Source organism: Chiloscyllium plagiosum, chromosome 9 (genome assembly GCF_004010195.1).
Source record: "Chiloscyllium plagiosum isolate BGI_BamShark_2017 chromosome 9, ASM401019v2, whole genome shotgun sequence".
NCBI classification, from domain to species: domain Eukaryota; kingdom Metazoa; phylum Chordata; class Chondrichthyes; order Orectolobiformes; family Hemiscylliidae; genus Chiloscyllium; species Chiloscyllium plagiosum.
In genome coordinates, this window is record NC_057718.1 from 28,030,874 (window position 1) to 28,047,368 (window position 16,495).

General features: G+C 39.3%; 1 protein-coding gene across 2 annotated transcripts in view; it reads left to right on the forward strand.

Annotated features, from left to right (window-relative positions):
* Positions 1 to 16,495, forward strand: part of fbxo11b (F-box protein 11b) — a 153,951-nt gene that overhangs the window by 110,904 nt on the left and 26,552 nt on the right. For both annotated transcript variants that reach the window (XM_043695619.1, XM_043695620.1), the window contains 2 exons: positions 1,745 to 1,851; positions 1,939 to 2,076. In XM_043695619.1, coding sequence (XP_043551554.1) covers positions 1,745 to 1,851; positions 1,939 to 2,076 — 245 coding nt within the window. The remainder of the gene's footprint in view (positions 1 to 1,744; positions 1,852 to 1,938; positions 2,077 to 16,495) is intronic.

Consider the following 16,495-nt stretch of genomic DNA (forward strand, 5'->3'; position numbering starts at 1 on the left):
TGCTATGTTCTCATTTTGTTTCTTCCCCTGGTCTGCATAATTCTCTTTGTCCACATTTTTTGTGTTCTTCTCCTGTTTTCATTCCAGCCAGGTGGGTATATTTGGAGGAGAGAGATAATGTGGACTTGCAGTTTCATATTCTTGGGGCAAGAGTGGAGAAAAATCAGACTTTTCAATTTTCCCCTGTGTAATCCATAATCCACTCTTGTCCTTATCCACATTTGTGCCAGGCCCTATTTTTGTGTTGTGCTGTGAAGAGGGGAATAAGTTGAGGAGAAGCGAACAACGATTTTTTGTCTTATTCTAAAATGGGTAACAAAGGCTTCAAAACATCGCAAACTCGTGAAATTGTCTGAAATTAGCTGCCAATCTGCCAAATTTAGTTGAGGATGGAGATCAGTAATGAAATAAATATGTCGAAGTCCATCATTCCCATTCCTTGCTAGTTCTTTCTAGTCAAGAACTTAGTGTCTCTGCTGGTCTGGGATAAAACCTTTGAAAATGCCTGCTGTTGTACAGCATGTATAGAAGTTTGGCTGATTGATTCTGAGTGACTTTTTACCTCTTACATTGGGCGAAACACCGGACTTCTTGATTTATTGTTTTCCTTTAATAGCACATTACCTTGATGGATAGATACATTTATGATTTTGTCATCCTGCCATTCTCTCTGTCGTCAGCCCAACTGCTCAAGCCCTTTCTTCACAGTCTGCTTGATCCTTAGTTAATGGTGTGGTTTGTGAATGCATTCAGGATCTCTCATGTTGGAACCCGATTGATCCTGCGTGATTATCCTGATGTTTTTCCCTGTTACCCAGCTTCTTGATTATTGCCTTCCTTTAATGGCACATTGAAGAACAAAGTACATATGTAATTTGAGAGCCACTGTAATCTGTCACTCTGTTTTTGACAAAAAAAACATTTATGGGGATAAAAACAAACTGGAGCTCTGAATGGCATGATCAGAATACATTTTTCGATAAATTGTCATGGGTATCATTGCATATAATACTTTATTTTAATTATTGTATTCAATTCATTCAGATCTTCTGGCTTCTGCACAGAACTTTATAGATTGATCAAATCAAGCAGCTCACCACCTCTGTAACTGAACCATTTAGTCTCACATAAGTCACCCATGAATCAGTATTCCAAAATCTTCCTAAGCTTTCTCCCACCATTTTCTACCCATAGAAGTTCAACCAAAACCCAGGTGCCAACATTCTGCCCTACTCATCCATCAACCCCTACCTATATTGTCTTGAGCCCAGTACCCAGATTTAACATTTTCATCCTGTTTTAAAGCCCTTCAGGGGCTTTCTCCTATCTGTCTTGCCCCACTCTCTTGTCTTCCCCAGTGTTCATTCTTCTGACTCTAGCTATTGTACCTTCCTATTTATCCCCATCAGACCATTAGTGGCCAAGCGTTGAACAGGATAAAACCCATCCTCCTCTTCCTTTTGTAACGCTTCATAAAACTCTCATCTCTGGCCCAGCTTTTGGTCACCCCACCCAATATCTCAACGTTGTTGAGTCTTTTGGGATAATTTAGTATTTTCAAGGTACTATACAAATGCAAGTTGTTGATCATAAAACATACATGTATTTTCAGAGAATTGAAAAGAGATGAATAGTACCATGGATCTGAATTGTAAATAGTGTCTTAGGTCATGTCTCTATTCATTCCAAAAATCATTTCATTGAAGTAGTTACAATTGATTTATTGTAGAATTCTTTGTTGCAGTTGGCTCTGCTGTGTGTGTCAGTGGCCAGGGAGCATCTCCTACGATCAAACACTGCAATATTAGTGATTGTGAAAATGTTGGACTATATATAACAGATCATGCACAGGTATGATAATCCAAAACGCAACTTACTTTATTTTAACAACTTTGCTTTTGCCCATAGTATAGTTAGTATAATCTTTTTATTTTATAGGGAATTTATGAGGACAATGAAATTTCAAATAATGCTCTTGCTGGAATCTGGGTAAAAAACCATGGAAATCCTATCATCAGGCGAAATCAAATTCATCATGGGCGTGATGTTGGGGTCTTCACATTTGATCATGGCATGGTAACTCTTATTACTTTCAATAAGCATTTGGGAGTTAATGATTTGGGTATTTATTGTATTATGGTTTCTTTAATGAGTGTTCAGGCTGACAATTCAGCAGTTTAAAACTGTTCTCAAAGGTATATTACCATAGATGTTGGTCACTGCTATCAACTTTCCAAATCTTCTGTGCTATTATTTATTTGCTAATTAGTTGAATGTATTCCAGCTAAAAATGGAGCACCGAGAATTTCATTCTTTCAGAAAGATAGATATGTTGACTGAATGGGTATAAACTTCATAGATGAAGTTTAATGTAGGAAAGTGAGAGGTCGTGCACTTTGATAGGCATGCCATCATTTACATAGGGAGAGACTCAAAGAAAGTGCAACACAGACAGATTTGGATGTTTTTGTCCATGAAACACAAAATGTTAATATTCAGATGCAGCAAATAATTAAGAAGGCACATAGAATTTTGGCCATTGCTGCTTAGGGGCTGAAGATAAGGATGTCTTGTTCCAACTATGCAAGGTGCTAATGAGGTCATAGCTGGAGATTACTCCAGTTTTGGTCCCTGTGTTTTAAAAAGGATGTGTTCATTTGGACGCAGTTCAAAAGTGATTCACTTTGCTGATTCCTGGGATGAAGGGGTTGGCTTACCGAAGAATGACTAAACAGATTATTCTTTCTTCGTTCGAGTTGACAAGATTGAAGGGTGATCTTATTGATTTGTTCAAGATTCTGAAGAGCTTGACAGGATGAAAGTTGAGAAGGTGTTTCCATTTGTGGGGTATTCTTCAATAGAAATGTCATTACAGCTTACTAATTTAAAACTGATTTATGAAGGAATTTCTTGTGCCAGAACGTGGTGAAATATTTGGAATTCTTTATCCCAGATAGTTGTGAATGTTAGAACATTGAAAGTATTTAAAGAGGAGGTGGATAGATTTTTGAAATTTCAGGGAGGTGTGAGAGCTATAATGAACATTATACAAAAGAGAAATTAAGATCAAGGGGTTGAATGGGGCCAGCTCCTCTTGTTTCTTCTATTATGTTGTAGTGCAGATATCTATCATTACTGAAGTCAATTCTGGTACATAACTTGAAAAATTTTGGTTGGTTATTGGTACTTGTCAAAATGGATGAGTTTCATTTTTTAAATTTCCTAAACAATCTGTTCGGGGATGTTATCACATGCCTATAGAGTAGGTGGATCTTTTTAATCAATCTGCTCTCAGATGCTCTTGCATACTTCTGGAGGAGGTAGAACTTGAACCTAGGCCTCCTGGGCCTAGGAACACTACCCTGCATCACAAAAGCCCTAATAATGGATTTCATTAGAATTAGAAAATAGCCTACAGATGTCAAATGCTTAGTTTGTGTTTAAGTGATCAAAAGCATCTTTCTGGATCTGATCTACTTACAGTTAATGTTGATAGTGGTAAATGAAGTCTTCACTAGGTGACTTGTATTCTGTTTGTGCTGCCACTGTTAAGCTTCTCATATTTCAGTTCTAATATATCAAGTCAATTTGCTATAACAATTCTTTATATCATTTGTAGATTGGCTGTGTTCTACTGTTGGAACCTGGAGCTTGTTTGCTGAGAATTTAACTGCTAATTCTTATTGTTTATATCTTTTAAGCTTTTGCTTGACCATTCATTTTGTGCAATCTCTTGGAAAATTGTCGTAGTTTCAACCTTCTAAATCTCCTATAACCCTTAAACCATATTTTTAATTATTCAGTAGCAATGCTATTGCAATGCTTGACATTAATTTTTCACCAGAGCCATTCATATTTGTATGGATGGCTGATAACTAGGTTTTATCAGCATAAAATAGAGTTCTGGAAATGTTTTATAAGAACCTAACAGTTTGGAGAAGGAGTCCGGTACTTTCAAGCTTGCATAACCATTTGATAAGATACATGACTGATCTGGTTGTAGTCTTAACTTGCATTCCTGACTACCCTATGTGCCCTTTGATTTCCTTGTTACTCAAGAATCTTATCTACCTTTATCTTTAATATCCATTGATCCTCTTCTGTTGCTGTCTCAAGAAGAGAATTTCATAGACTCATGAACCTTCGAAAGAAAGCAATTCACTTTATCGCTGTCTTAAGTCTCATTTTTAAATAAGGCCTCTTATTCATAAATTGTCTGTAAATCTAATCTATCCTATAATGGGAAGCACTCAGCATCTACCCATTTATGTTCCCTTGCGATTATGTTTCTAAACTCTCGTTGGTAAAGTCCCAAGCTATCCAACCTTTCCTCATGAGCTAACCCTCTTAATCTGTTGTATGCACATTTGCTGAACTGTTTCTAATTAAAATATGGCTTTCTTAAGAAAGCCAAAACTGAACACAGTAATCTAAATGTGACCTCATGAATGTTCTGTACAACTGTTGCAAAATTGCCCTACTTTCTTTCACATTTCGTTTCTGATGCAAGAAACAATAGCATTTCATTTGACATCCTATAGTTTGGTGATAGAATACTCTCCACTTGCCTGAATGCGTGCAGGTAAGCTGAATTGTTTTCTTTTGAAGAGTAATGAGTCTATGAAATTCTCTTCATATAGGAATAGAAGCTGGGTGAATAAATATTTTTAATACATTTGAGAGATTTAACACCATTCAGGACACTTCAGCCTGCTTGGGTGGCACTCTATTGATCACCTTCAACTTTTGTCCTCTGTATCATAAATGTACAGTAGCAGCAATGTGTATCATTAACACAATGCACATATCAATCCTCCTCCAATAACACCTTCCAAATACATGACCTGTATCACCTAGAAGTGCAAGTGCAGTGTATGTATGGAAGCACCACCCTCTGCAACTTACCCTCCAATCCAAACAGCATTCTAACTCAGAACATTCCTTCATGGGATATGAATCCTGGAATTCCTTTCCTAATGCCACTGTGGATGTACCTATGCCTTGAGGACTGTAGTGTTTCTTAGAAGACAGCTCACTGCCACCTTCCTAGGCAAGTATGGATGGAAATGTGGGCCAAGCCAGTGATGCTAACATCCCATGAACAAAACAAATCTCCTCTTGTACTTGCATACTAATATTTTGAGGTCCATTTATCAGGGCACCTAGATACCTCTGTATCTGAGTTCTGCAATTTTTCTCCAATTACATCTGCCATATTTTTACCCAGTCACTTAACTTATCTGTGTTCCTTTGGAGTCTCCTTATGTCACAACCTACTTTCCTATCTATCTTTGTATCATTAGCAAATTTAGCAATAATACATTCAGTTCCTTCGTCCAGTTAATTGAATCAGATTGTAAATAGTTGAGGTTCCAGCACTGATCCCTGTGCTATTCCATTCATGAGATCTTGCCAACCTGAAAGCTACTAATTTATGCCTTCTCTGTTTGCTGTTAGGTAACCAATCCACCTTCCATGATATGTTAACACCATTTCTTTATGTAATAACCTTCCATGTGGCACTTTGTCAAGTCCCTTTTTGAGATGGTGAGATGTAATGAGTGGACTGCCACTGGGATCGGTGCTTGGCCCTTAACTATTTACCAATTATATCAGTGACTTGGATGAAGATGCTGAATGCATGGCTGCTAAGTTTGCTCATGATGCCATAAACAATTGTGTCCACAGGATGTCCTCATCATGTTGCTTGTTACTTTCTCAAAAAATTAATAATTGAGTCAAATTTGATTTCCCTTCCCTGCCTGCTTTTGTTGAGATTTTTATGTGCCCTGCTAGATATTTTCTTCTCAACAGTTCAGAGATGCTACTACACACCTCTTGGAGCAGGTGGAACTTGACCCCAGGCCTCTCAATGCCCTGCTTGTAACAGCTCCGACATTTGAGCAAGTTTGCAAGTTGTTGTTTTCCAGTTGTCTTGAAACAGTGCAACACCTAGCCTGGAGTAACCTATATTTGCATTGCTTTTTCTAGTTGTCTTAAAGGTCCCCAACTGCTATGGGTTTTCTCATCCGAAGTACCTTTTTAGATATCTTGCCTTTCAACGTTATCCAGAATTTTTTTCTGCAACTGCAACTGCTTTTGCGCAGCATTTTTAAAGATACTGATCTGTTAGATTTGCCTATACCAACTTCAATTCACCACTATTAATCTTCCACAATATTACAGCTTTCTTTTCCCTCTGTGGTTCTGTACATAAATAGAAAATACTTTGCATTCTTGTCCTAAATTGAATTAATTGAATATATTTAAATGCTTATTGTTATTGATATTCTGATTTGCCTATATGAGTGAATTCTGTTAAATGCTTTGATGTTTTTGGATATGATAAGACAGCATGTAAAAACAAGTCTGTCTGTATCTGTTTCTTGCTGTGAGCACATGCTTAGTCTAGTCTATTATTGTTGAATAGTTTGCTGAATGCTGTTTGTGACTGCAACAACTACATCAGTATGTTTATTGAATGGAAGGTAAAGTTTGCTAAATCTTCAAAGCATACATTGATGTGCACGTGTGAATTGGCAAATCTGAAGTGCATTTGCCAAATACATTGGATGCATTCAATTTATAAAAAGCTTCAATTTTAGCAAAATGAATTCTTCCTTACCCAAGTAATTTCTTCAAATTACAAGAATCAAAAGACGCTATTTGGTTTTTGCATCATCCTGAGGAGCTAGTGGTTTATCAATTTTTGTAATCTTACCAATTGTTAATTCATTGCCTTGTCTTAATGATTTGAGGCAAATGGCCAAACCTGTGAAACAAATCGTTAATCCCTCTGGAGTCTTCTCATCTACATCTGCAGTCTAATTATTTAGCAGTTAGCAATGTTTGACAGACCTGGAGTCCTGGTACTAAAGAGCATGGAAGGAACTCTTGTGAAGCAGTGGTAGTGTCCCTACCCCTGAACCGAGAGACCCGGTTTCAAATCGTACCTTCTCCAGAGATGTGTATTAACATGTCTGAATAGGTTAATTAGAAAAATAGGTTTAAAAAAAGGGCAAGGAACGAAGTGTCTGAATTTCATTATCATGTACCATTCCCCCATCAATGCACCATTACTACGATATATAGAGATGTACAGCACGGAAACAGACCCTTTGATCCAACTTGTCCATACTGACCAGATATCCTAACCTAATCTAGTCCCATTTGCTAACACTTACCCCAAATCCCTGTAATCCCATCCTATTCATTTACCCATCCAAATGCCTTTTAAAGGTTGTAATTGTACCAGCTTCCACCACTTCCTCTGGTAGCTCATTCCATACCTTAGATTAGATGCACTACACTATGGAAACAGGCCCTTCAGTCCGACAGGTCCACACCAACCCTCCGAGATCCATTTCCCCCCCACCCTATATTTACCCTGTCTTAGCAATTGAGCATGGCCAATTTACCTGATCTGCACATCTTTGGATTGTGAGAGGAAACCGGAGCATCCAGAGGAAACCCACGCAGATGCGGGGAGAACGTGCAGACTCCACACAGACCGTTGCCTGAGGCGATCCCTAATCTCTGGTGCTGTGAGGCAGCAGTGCTAACCATTGAGCCACCATGCCGCCCGTGCCACATGCACCACCCTCTGCATGAAAAAATTGCTCTTGTGTCCCTTTTAAATCTTCTCCTGTCTTATCCTTAACTAATGCCGTCTATTTCTGGACTCCCCCACCTCAGGAAAAACACCTCAGAAAAAAAAATTTACCCTCGCATGCCCTGCATGATTTATAAACCTGTATAAGGTCACCCTTCAGCCTCCGATGCTCCAGGGAAAATAGCCTCTGCCTATTCAGCCTCTCCCTATAGCTCAAACCCTCCTACCCTGGCAAAATCCTTCTAGATATTTTCTGAACCCTTTCAGTTTCACAACATCCTTCCTGTGGGAGAGAGACCAGAATTGCATGCACATTCCAAAAGTGGCCTAATCAATGTCCTGTACAGTCACAACATGACCTCCCAACTCCTATACTCAATGCTTTGACCAATAAAGGAAGGCATATCAGACACCTTCACTATCCTATGTACTGGCGACTCCAAGAAACTATGAATCTGCATTTGAGGTCTATTTGTTCAGCAACACTCTCTAGGACCTTTCCATTAAGTGTATAAGTCCTGCCCTAATTTGCTTTTCCAAAATGCAGCATTTACCTAAATTAAACTCCATCTGCCACTCTTTGGCCTCTTGGCCTATCTGATCAAGATCCTGTTGTACTCTGAGGTAACCTTCTTCGCTGTCCACTATATCTCAAATTTTGATGTCATGTGTAAACTTATTAACTATGCCTCTTATGCTCACATCCAAATCATTTTTATAAATTACAAAAAGCAGTAGACCCAGTATCGATCCTTGTGGCACACCAGTGGTCACAGGCCTCCAGTCTGAAAAGCAACCTTCCACAACCAGCTTCTGCCTTCTATCTTCGAGCCAGTTCTGTATCCGAATGGCTAGTTCTCCCTATATTCCATGTGATCTAACCTTTCTAACCAGTCTACTTATTGAATACCTTACTGCAGTCCAGATAGATCACTCATTCCTGATGAAGGGCTTTTGCCTGAAACATCGATTTTTCCTGCTCCTCAGATGCTGCCTGACCTACTGTGCTTTTCCAGCACCACTCTAATCTTGACTCCATATAGATCACAGATCCATATAGATCTCGCCCATCACTCTGCCCTCATCAATCCTCTTTGTGACTTTTTTAAAAAAAACTCAATCAAGTTAACGAGACATGATTTCCCACACACACAGCCATGTTGACTATCCCTAATCTATGCTTGATTTAGATTGGAATTATATTTGCTGTGGAAATGCTCGTGGGTTTTGCCTCTTGAAGTGATGCAAGGATTGAGGGATCTTCCTGAGCTGATATTAAAGAAACTGTTCCTTGTTATTTCTGCTTATTTAGCATTCCTCTTGTCATTGGTAATGATTTATTCACAAATAGAAAAATAGTTTTTCAGTGAGGATCGATGGTTACTTTTACTCCTTTCTATACGATCGCATTTTCTTAATGAATCACTTAATTCCATGATTTAATACTTGATGGCTCCTCAACAAATTCATCATTGCCCTTTTCATTTTCATTTTCTTTCATCGAGATATATCTTTGTAATTTAAATCGGTACATATAGGGCAATATTGGTTCTGGTACACTTGATAACCTTGCTGTACATTTACAATATGTTGATTCTAGCTGAAATTGAGTATTAGTGATATGATCAACAAAACTCATTAATCCAGAGAATAGCTATGTTAATATTTTCCAGATTATTCATTTCATACTGCTGAAGAAGGCAGATTTTGACTGTGTCCTTGGAGGTTTAAGTGAAGATGGTTAGCTGAATGTTTCAATCTTAACTACATTTTAAGAAAGTTTGAACTCCCCCATAACTAGGGGAACTTCTCTCTGCCTTGTGGAAATGCAAAACATAGATTATTCTTATTCTGCTGAAGGAGTCTTGATATGGTGCCACATTTTAAGTCTCAGAAAGATTACAATTACCTTGAGCATTCATATGGCCTACTTTTAGTTACCATTCTTTTTTTTTGAATTATCTCAATGCGCAGTAATTTGACTCTCAAATCCTGGCTTGTTACACATGCCATGCTTGGCAATATAGCAGAAACTGAAGCAGTGTTAGTTGATAACACGGTTAACCAAGAATTCTTGAATTCTGCATTGGCTTAATAATTTCTCCAAGTGTAATTGCTTATGAATTAGATTATAAAATTGTCAGTTTTTATCCGGATGTGTTTATCATTTATCTTTTGCTTCTGAAACCAGTTCTTTGCCATTTCTCTTATGCTAGTAAAAATGTCAGTTTGTAGCCTAGGCCAGTTTGCCAGAAGGAGGGGCAGGAACAGTGGCCATAACCACTGCCAGCCTGATTGACACTTTCTTTCCCCTCTCTGCCACAACTGAAGCATATTTAAAATCAGGTTATGGATATCATAGGTCCTGTCCAAAATTAAATCTGGGTAAATGAAAAGTATGGAAAAAAAAAAGTTTTTAAAAAAACTGTGCATGCACCTTTTTTTAAAACCTTTTTGTACTTTTTATTCCCTCAGATTTAAACAGTTTGGTACAGCAACTACATTGCAGGTAAGTGGATTTAAAAAAAAGACTTAGTTTGCTTTTAGGAGAAACAGGTAAACAAGAGATGCCCTTTTTTTGGCTGTTGCTGAGTTTCTTAAAGATCATCATGTACTTAGTGCTTTTAATGTAGAAAGTGCCTTCACATAACATGAGAAGAAGTCACTTAGGATAGGTGATTGCCCGAGTGTTTCATGTTTTTTTTTAAAAAAGGGAATTTTTATATTTGGTTAAGGTATAGCAATACATAGGTTTAGAAGAAATTTAAATATAAAATTAGGATGGTGTAAGACTGATACTTCTGATAGTGTAGTGCAGTAAGGGTGATAGATATTTAGTAGGACATAGATGATAACCTTGCACCTAGCCTTCTAGGGATTTGAGGGCAAAAGTTAAACTTTTGAAATTACTATACCAGGGAATACTAATTGTTTTAATTGGTGATCAGAAACAAATATTAAATTGTAGATAAGGTTGAAGGTTTTGTAGAGCAAAAAGGTGGAGGCAGCTCATCCAGAGGCCTGACACTAGTGTGAACCATTTGGGCCAAATGAGCTTTCTCTACATTGTCTCTTCCGTTACAAAAGTTGATAATTGGAGAAATGTCGAATGAACATGATGAGAATTAATGTGGTGATTGCGACCACTGAATGTGAAAATAGGCTGTTTTGTGAAAGGCACTAATACAAGTGGTCTGTCTCATTCAGCCATCCAGTCAGTTTCAGTTTTTTTAATGAGTTTACTATCTTTCCAGCTTTTTTGGATAGGTGCTGTTTTGGTCCAGAATAATTATTGGTTTTGCTGCTGTTTTTTTCCTGCAGATAATCTTACTCAGCAGCATGATTTCCAGACTCATTAATAAACTTAATAACAAAACAAATGAAGTATTTTCCACCAAGGTTGCTCTTTCTACAAACAAAAGGAAATTGACTTGTTGATACTGTCTGAAGTTCATAAACTCTGCACTCATGCTAAAACTGCAGTTATTTTGAGCTAAAGGAGTTTCAGTTTACTCACCCACAAATTGGAAGCATTCTAACATTAGTTTTCTCAGCTAGTTCCATGAAGGACATCATGTAAAACATAAGAATTCCAGGTGTTTACCATAAATTCAAGATAACACTAGAAATTTCTCAGTGCCATCTTGCCAATGGAGTGCTTAAGGAAAAGTAGCATCAAGAACTGACAGCAATTTCAGGCAATGTCAGTGATCTACTAGCAATAAAGAGATAGTAAAGCTACCAGCATTTCATACTCAACCTGAAAACTGGCAAGATCCAAAATCTACATTGATTTCGCCTAAAGCTCTTTGAGACACTACTATACCTGTAAGGGCTAAATCCAGGTTGAACACGAAGCCGACATTGCACTATCTGGTTCAATCTGAGTGAGTTGCTGAGAAAGGTGATAGAGGCAGTGACTACAGTGGATTTGTTCCTGGTGATGTGCAAAAACATTTGATGCATTTGGGAGTTGGTTAGTTGATTTGTTAAATTGAGAGTGGTGATGGGAGAGTTAATGACGACTACTGCCAGTCTATCCAGGAAATATTAACCTATATGTTTGGATAATAGTATAGAGAAGCAGTCTGTAGATAACAATAAGGACAGAATAGAAATGTAACCTTGGAGTTCACTGATCATGCAGGATGAGCCATTACAGGTGATGTAACAGCTACACTGAAACTGATTGAATTCATACCAGGGAAAAGAACATTGACATTGGGTGGCCTGATCAACCACCTTGACCTTTGCAGAGAAATTGAAGAGGAATAACATGATGTAATAGAACAGGACAGTACAAGCCTTTCGGCCCTCGATGGTGTGCTAGCCTTTTATCCTATTCTAAGATCTAACCAACATATACTTCATTGTATTATCTTCCATGTGCCTATCCAGGAGTCGCTTAAATGTCCCTAATAAACCTGACTGTACTACCACTGCTGGCAGTGCGTTCCACACACCCAACACACAGTATGTAAAGAACCGACCTCTGACATCTCCCCTAAACCTTCCTCCAATTACCTTGTGATAGATATTTCTGCCATGGGAAAAAGTCTCTGGCTATCCACTCTATCTATGCCTCTCAACACCTTGTACAGCTCTATCAAGTCACCTCTCATCCATCTTTGCTCCAATGAGGAAAGCTCTAGCTCCCTCAACCTTTCTTCATAAGAGATGCCCTCCCATCCTGGCAACATCCTGGTATATCTCTTTTGCACCCTCTCTAAAGCTTCCAAATCTTTTCTATAATGAGGCGACCAGAACTGAATACAATATTCCAAGTGTGGTCTAACCAGGGCTTTATAGAGTTGCAGCATACCCTCACGGCTCTTCAACTCAAGCCCTCTGCTAATGAAAGCCAACATACATACGCTGCCTTACCCCTTGGGTGGCAACTTAGAGGGATCTATGGACATGGACCTCAAGATCGCTCTTCCTCCATACTGCCAAGAATCCTACCTTTAACCCTGTATTCTGCATTCAAATTTGACCTTTCAACGTGAATGACTTCACATTTCTCCAGGTTGAACTTCACCTGCCATTTCTCAGCCCAGTTCTACATCCAGTCAATGTCCCATTGCAATCTACAATAGCCCTCCACACTATCCACTACTCTACCAAACTTTGTGTCATTGGCAACCTTACTAACCCACCCTCCCACATCCTCATCCAAGTCATTCATAAAAACCAGAAAGCAGAGGTTCCAGAACTGACCCCTGTGGAACATGACTCGTCACCGAGCTCCAGACTAAATACTTTCCATCAACTACCACCCTCTGTCTTATATGGGTCAGTCAATTCTGTATCCAGACAACCAGAATTTCCTGTTTCTCGTTCCTCCTTACTTTCTGAATGAGCCGATCATGGGGAACCTTATCAAACGCCTTGTTAAAATCCATGTACACCACATCCACTGGTCTACCTTCATTGATGTGTTTTATCAAATCCTCAAAGAATTTAGTAAGGTTTGTGAGGCATGACCTGCCCCTTACAAAGCCATACTGACTATCTCTAATCAAACTATAGTTCTCCAAGTAATCATAAATCCTGTCTCTCAGAATCCTCTCCAATACTTTTGTGCATCACTGATGTAAGACTGACTGATCTATAATTCCCAGGATTATCCCCATTCCCTCCCTTGAACAAGGAAGTAACACGTGCCACCCTCCAATCATCTGGCGCTACTCCAATCGACAGTGAGGATGTAAAGATCATCGCCAGAGAATGCAGCAGTTTCTTCCTTCACTTCCTGTAGCAACCTTGGGTATATCCTGTCTGGCCCAGGGGATTTATGTATCCTATCCTTAGGTTTTTCAAAACTTGCAGCACCTCTTCCTCCTTAACGCCAACCTGTTCTAGCATATCAGTCTGTTTCACGCTGTCCTCAGAAAAGTCAAGGTCCCTCTCAGTAGTGAATACTGAAGCAAAATATTCATAAAAGACCTCCCATGTTTCCTCTGACACCAGGCACAAGTTCCCTCCACTATTCCTGATTGGCTGTACTCTCACTCTGGCCATCATCTTGTTCCTCACAAGTATAGAATGCCTTAGAGTTTTCCTTAATCCTACCCACAAAAGCTTTTTCATGCACCCTTCTAGCTCTCTTAAGTCCATTCTTCAGTTCCTTCCTAGCCACATTGTAACCCTGTAAAGCCATGTCTGATCTTTGTCTCCTCAACCTTAAGTAAGCTTCCTTTTTCCTCTTGACTAGATGTTCCACATCCCTTGTGACCAAAGGTTTTTTCAACCTACAATCCCTTGCCTTAGTCGAACAAACCAGTCCGGCACTATCAGATAGTGCTTCCTAAACTATCTCCAGTTTTTTGTCGTGCATTTCCCTGAAAACATCTGTTCCCAATTTAGGCACCCCAGTTCCTGCCTAATCTGATTACAATTTCCCCTCCCTCAATTAAATACTTTCCCATACTGTCTGCTCCTATCCCTCTCCATGACTACAGAAAAAGGTCAGGGAGTTGTGATCACTATCACCAAAATGCTGTCTTACTGAGAGATCTGACACCTGACCTGGTTCGTTGCCAAGCACCAAATTCAATATGGCATCCCCTCTAATCAGCCGATCTACATATTGCGTCAGGAGCCCTTCCTGAGCACACTTGATAAAAACTGCTCCATCCGAACGTCTTCAATTAAAAAGGTTCCAATCAATATTGGAGAAGTTAAAGTCACACATGACAACAGCCCTGTTACTCCTGCACCTTTCTAAAGCCTGCCTCCCAATCTGCTCCTCTGTGTCCCTGTTGCTATTGGGGGGGGGGGCCTTGAGAAAACTGCCAATAAAGTGACTGCTGCTTTCCTGTTTCTGACTTCCACCACTCTGTAGACAAGTCCTACTCAACACCGGGCTGTACATCTCTATGACTCTATGACCTCCTTTCTGTAGCTGTGATACTACCTTGATTAGCAATGCCACTCCTCCACCTCTTTTACCTCCCCTATTCCTTTTGAAACATCTAAACCCTGAAACACCCAACAACTATTCCTGTCCCAGTGATATCCAAGTCTCCATAATGGCCACAACATCATAGTTCTAAGTACTGATCCATGTTCTGCATTCATCACCCTTCTTCCTGATACTACTTACATTAAAATAGACACATGTTCAACCCATCACACTGACTGCACTTTTGCCCTATCAAGTGCCTATCCCTCATCACAGACTTTCTGCATGCTGCATTTGGCTGTTCACTACCTACTCCATTATCTGATCTGTAGTTCAGGTTTCCACCCCCCTGCCAATCGAGGTAAAACCCTCCCAAAGAGCTCTAGTAAATCTCCTGCCCAGGATATTGGTGCCCCTCCAGTTCAGATGCAACCCATCCTTCTTGTACAGGTCCCACCTTCCCCAAAGGTTTTCCCAATGATCCACATATCTGAAGCCCTTCCTCCTACACCAGCCCTGCAGCCATGTGTTCATTTGCACTCGCTCTCTATTCCTAGCCTCACTAGCACTTGGTGCCAGTAGTAATGCGGAGATTACTACTCTGCTCATCCTGCCTTCTAGCTTCCAACCTAACTCCCTATATTCTTTTTTCAGGTCCTCCTCCCTTTCCCTACCTATGTCGTTGGTATTAATGTGTACCATGACTTCTGGCTGCTGTCCCTCCCCCTTCTTAAGAGGGAGGGAGTTGCATCAATATTTTTGGGTGACATCTGCTATTGGGCAGACTATATCCTGAACTGAATATATTCTAACAATGAACGTTAGAAGGGAAGGCTGAGTTTTGGGTAAAAATGTGTTGAGAATGTTTGTTGGAGAAGGGAAAAGAAATGTGTATTTTTTGCAGCACTTTTATGACTCCAAGATGTTCCAGAGTGCTTTGCTACTAATGAACTACCCTTCAAGTGTACTCAGTTGTAATGTGGAAAGTGTGACAGCTGATTAATGCACAACAAACTCCTACAAACAGCAATTTGATAATGGCCAGATAATCTATTTTGCAGATCTTGACTCATGACAAATCTTTATGTGGATTCTGAGAGAGGACTCCCCTATTCTTTGAAGGGGTGTCTTGTGATGATTCACACTCATAGTAGCGGCATACATGCTACACCAAAGGAAGGATGTGGAGGCTTTGGAGAGAGTGTAAAAGGGTTTCACCAGGATGTTGCCTGGATTGGTGTGAATTAACTATAAGGAGATGTTGGACAAACTTGGATTGTCTTTGCTAGTGTCAGAGGCTGAGGGAGCAACCTGATACAAGTATATAAAATTGAGAGGCATGGATAGGGTGGATAGTTGGAGTCTTTATCCCAAGGTGAAAATGTTCTGGAACATTGGTATAATGTCAAAGGGGCAAAGTTCAAAGGAGATGTGCGAAGCAAATTTATTTTTACATAGAGGATGGTAGTACCTGGAAGGCATTGCCAGGGAAGGTGGTAGAAGCAGATGTTCTCAATCAAATGGCAGAAGATGGTAAAGAGAACAAGAAGCAAAAGAGTTTGAGTTAGAGGAAGATGGGAGTTGGCTATGTAAAATAAAAATCTAGTGGTTGGAGATTGATTGGATGCACGAAGGAAAAGTAAATTTTGAATTTCACTGGCACATAAAGTTTGTATCATTTCAGGATTAGAGATGTAGGGAAGAATGTTGAAGGGGATACAAGAGAAATCTAAATTGGCATCTTGGGTTACTTAATGAGCAGGGTAAATATTGCTTTCTCTTAATTTGTAAGTTTCTTGTAAGCTTAAAGTGACTAAATTTTAGTACTTTTGTCAGTGAAAATTTAATTACTTTTATTGTGGCTGTATTTTAAATATGGTTTGTTGGCTCCTCAATGTATTTGTTCAGCCAACTAGAGGAAGAAGGAATGTTGTCTGTTCTAGAATGTTGTCTGGCATGTTAACATGCCAGGTAAGCAT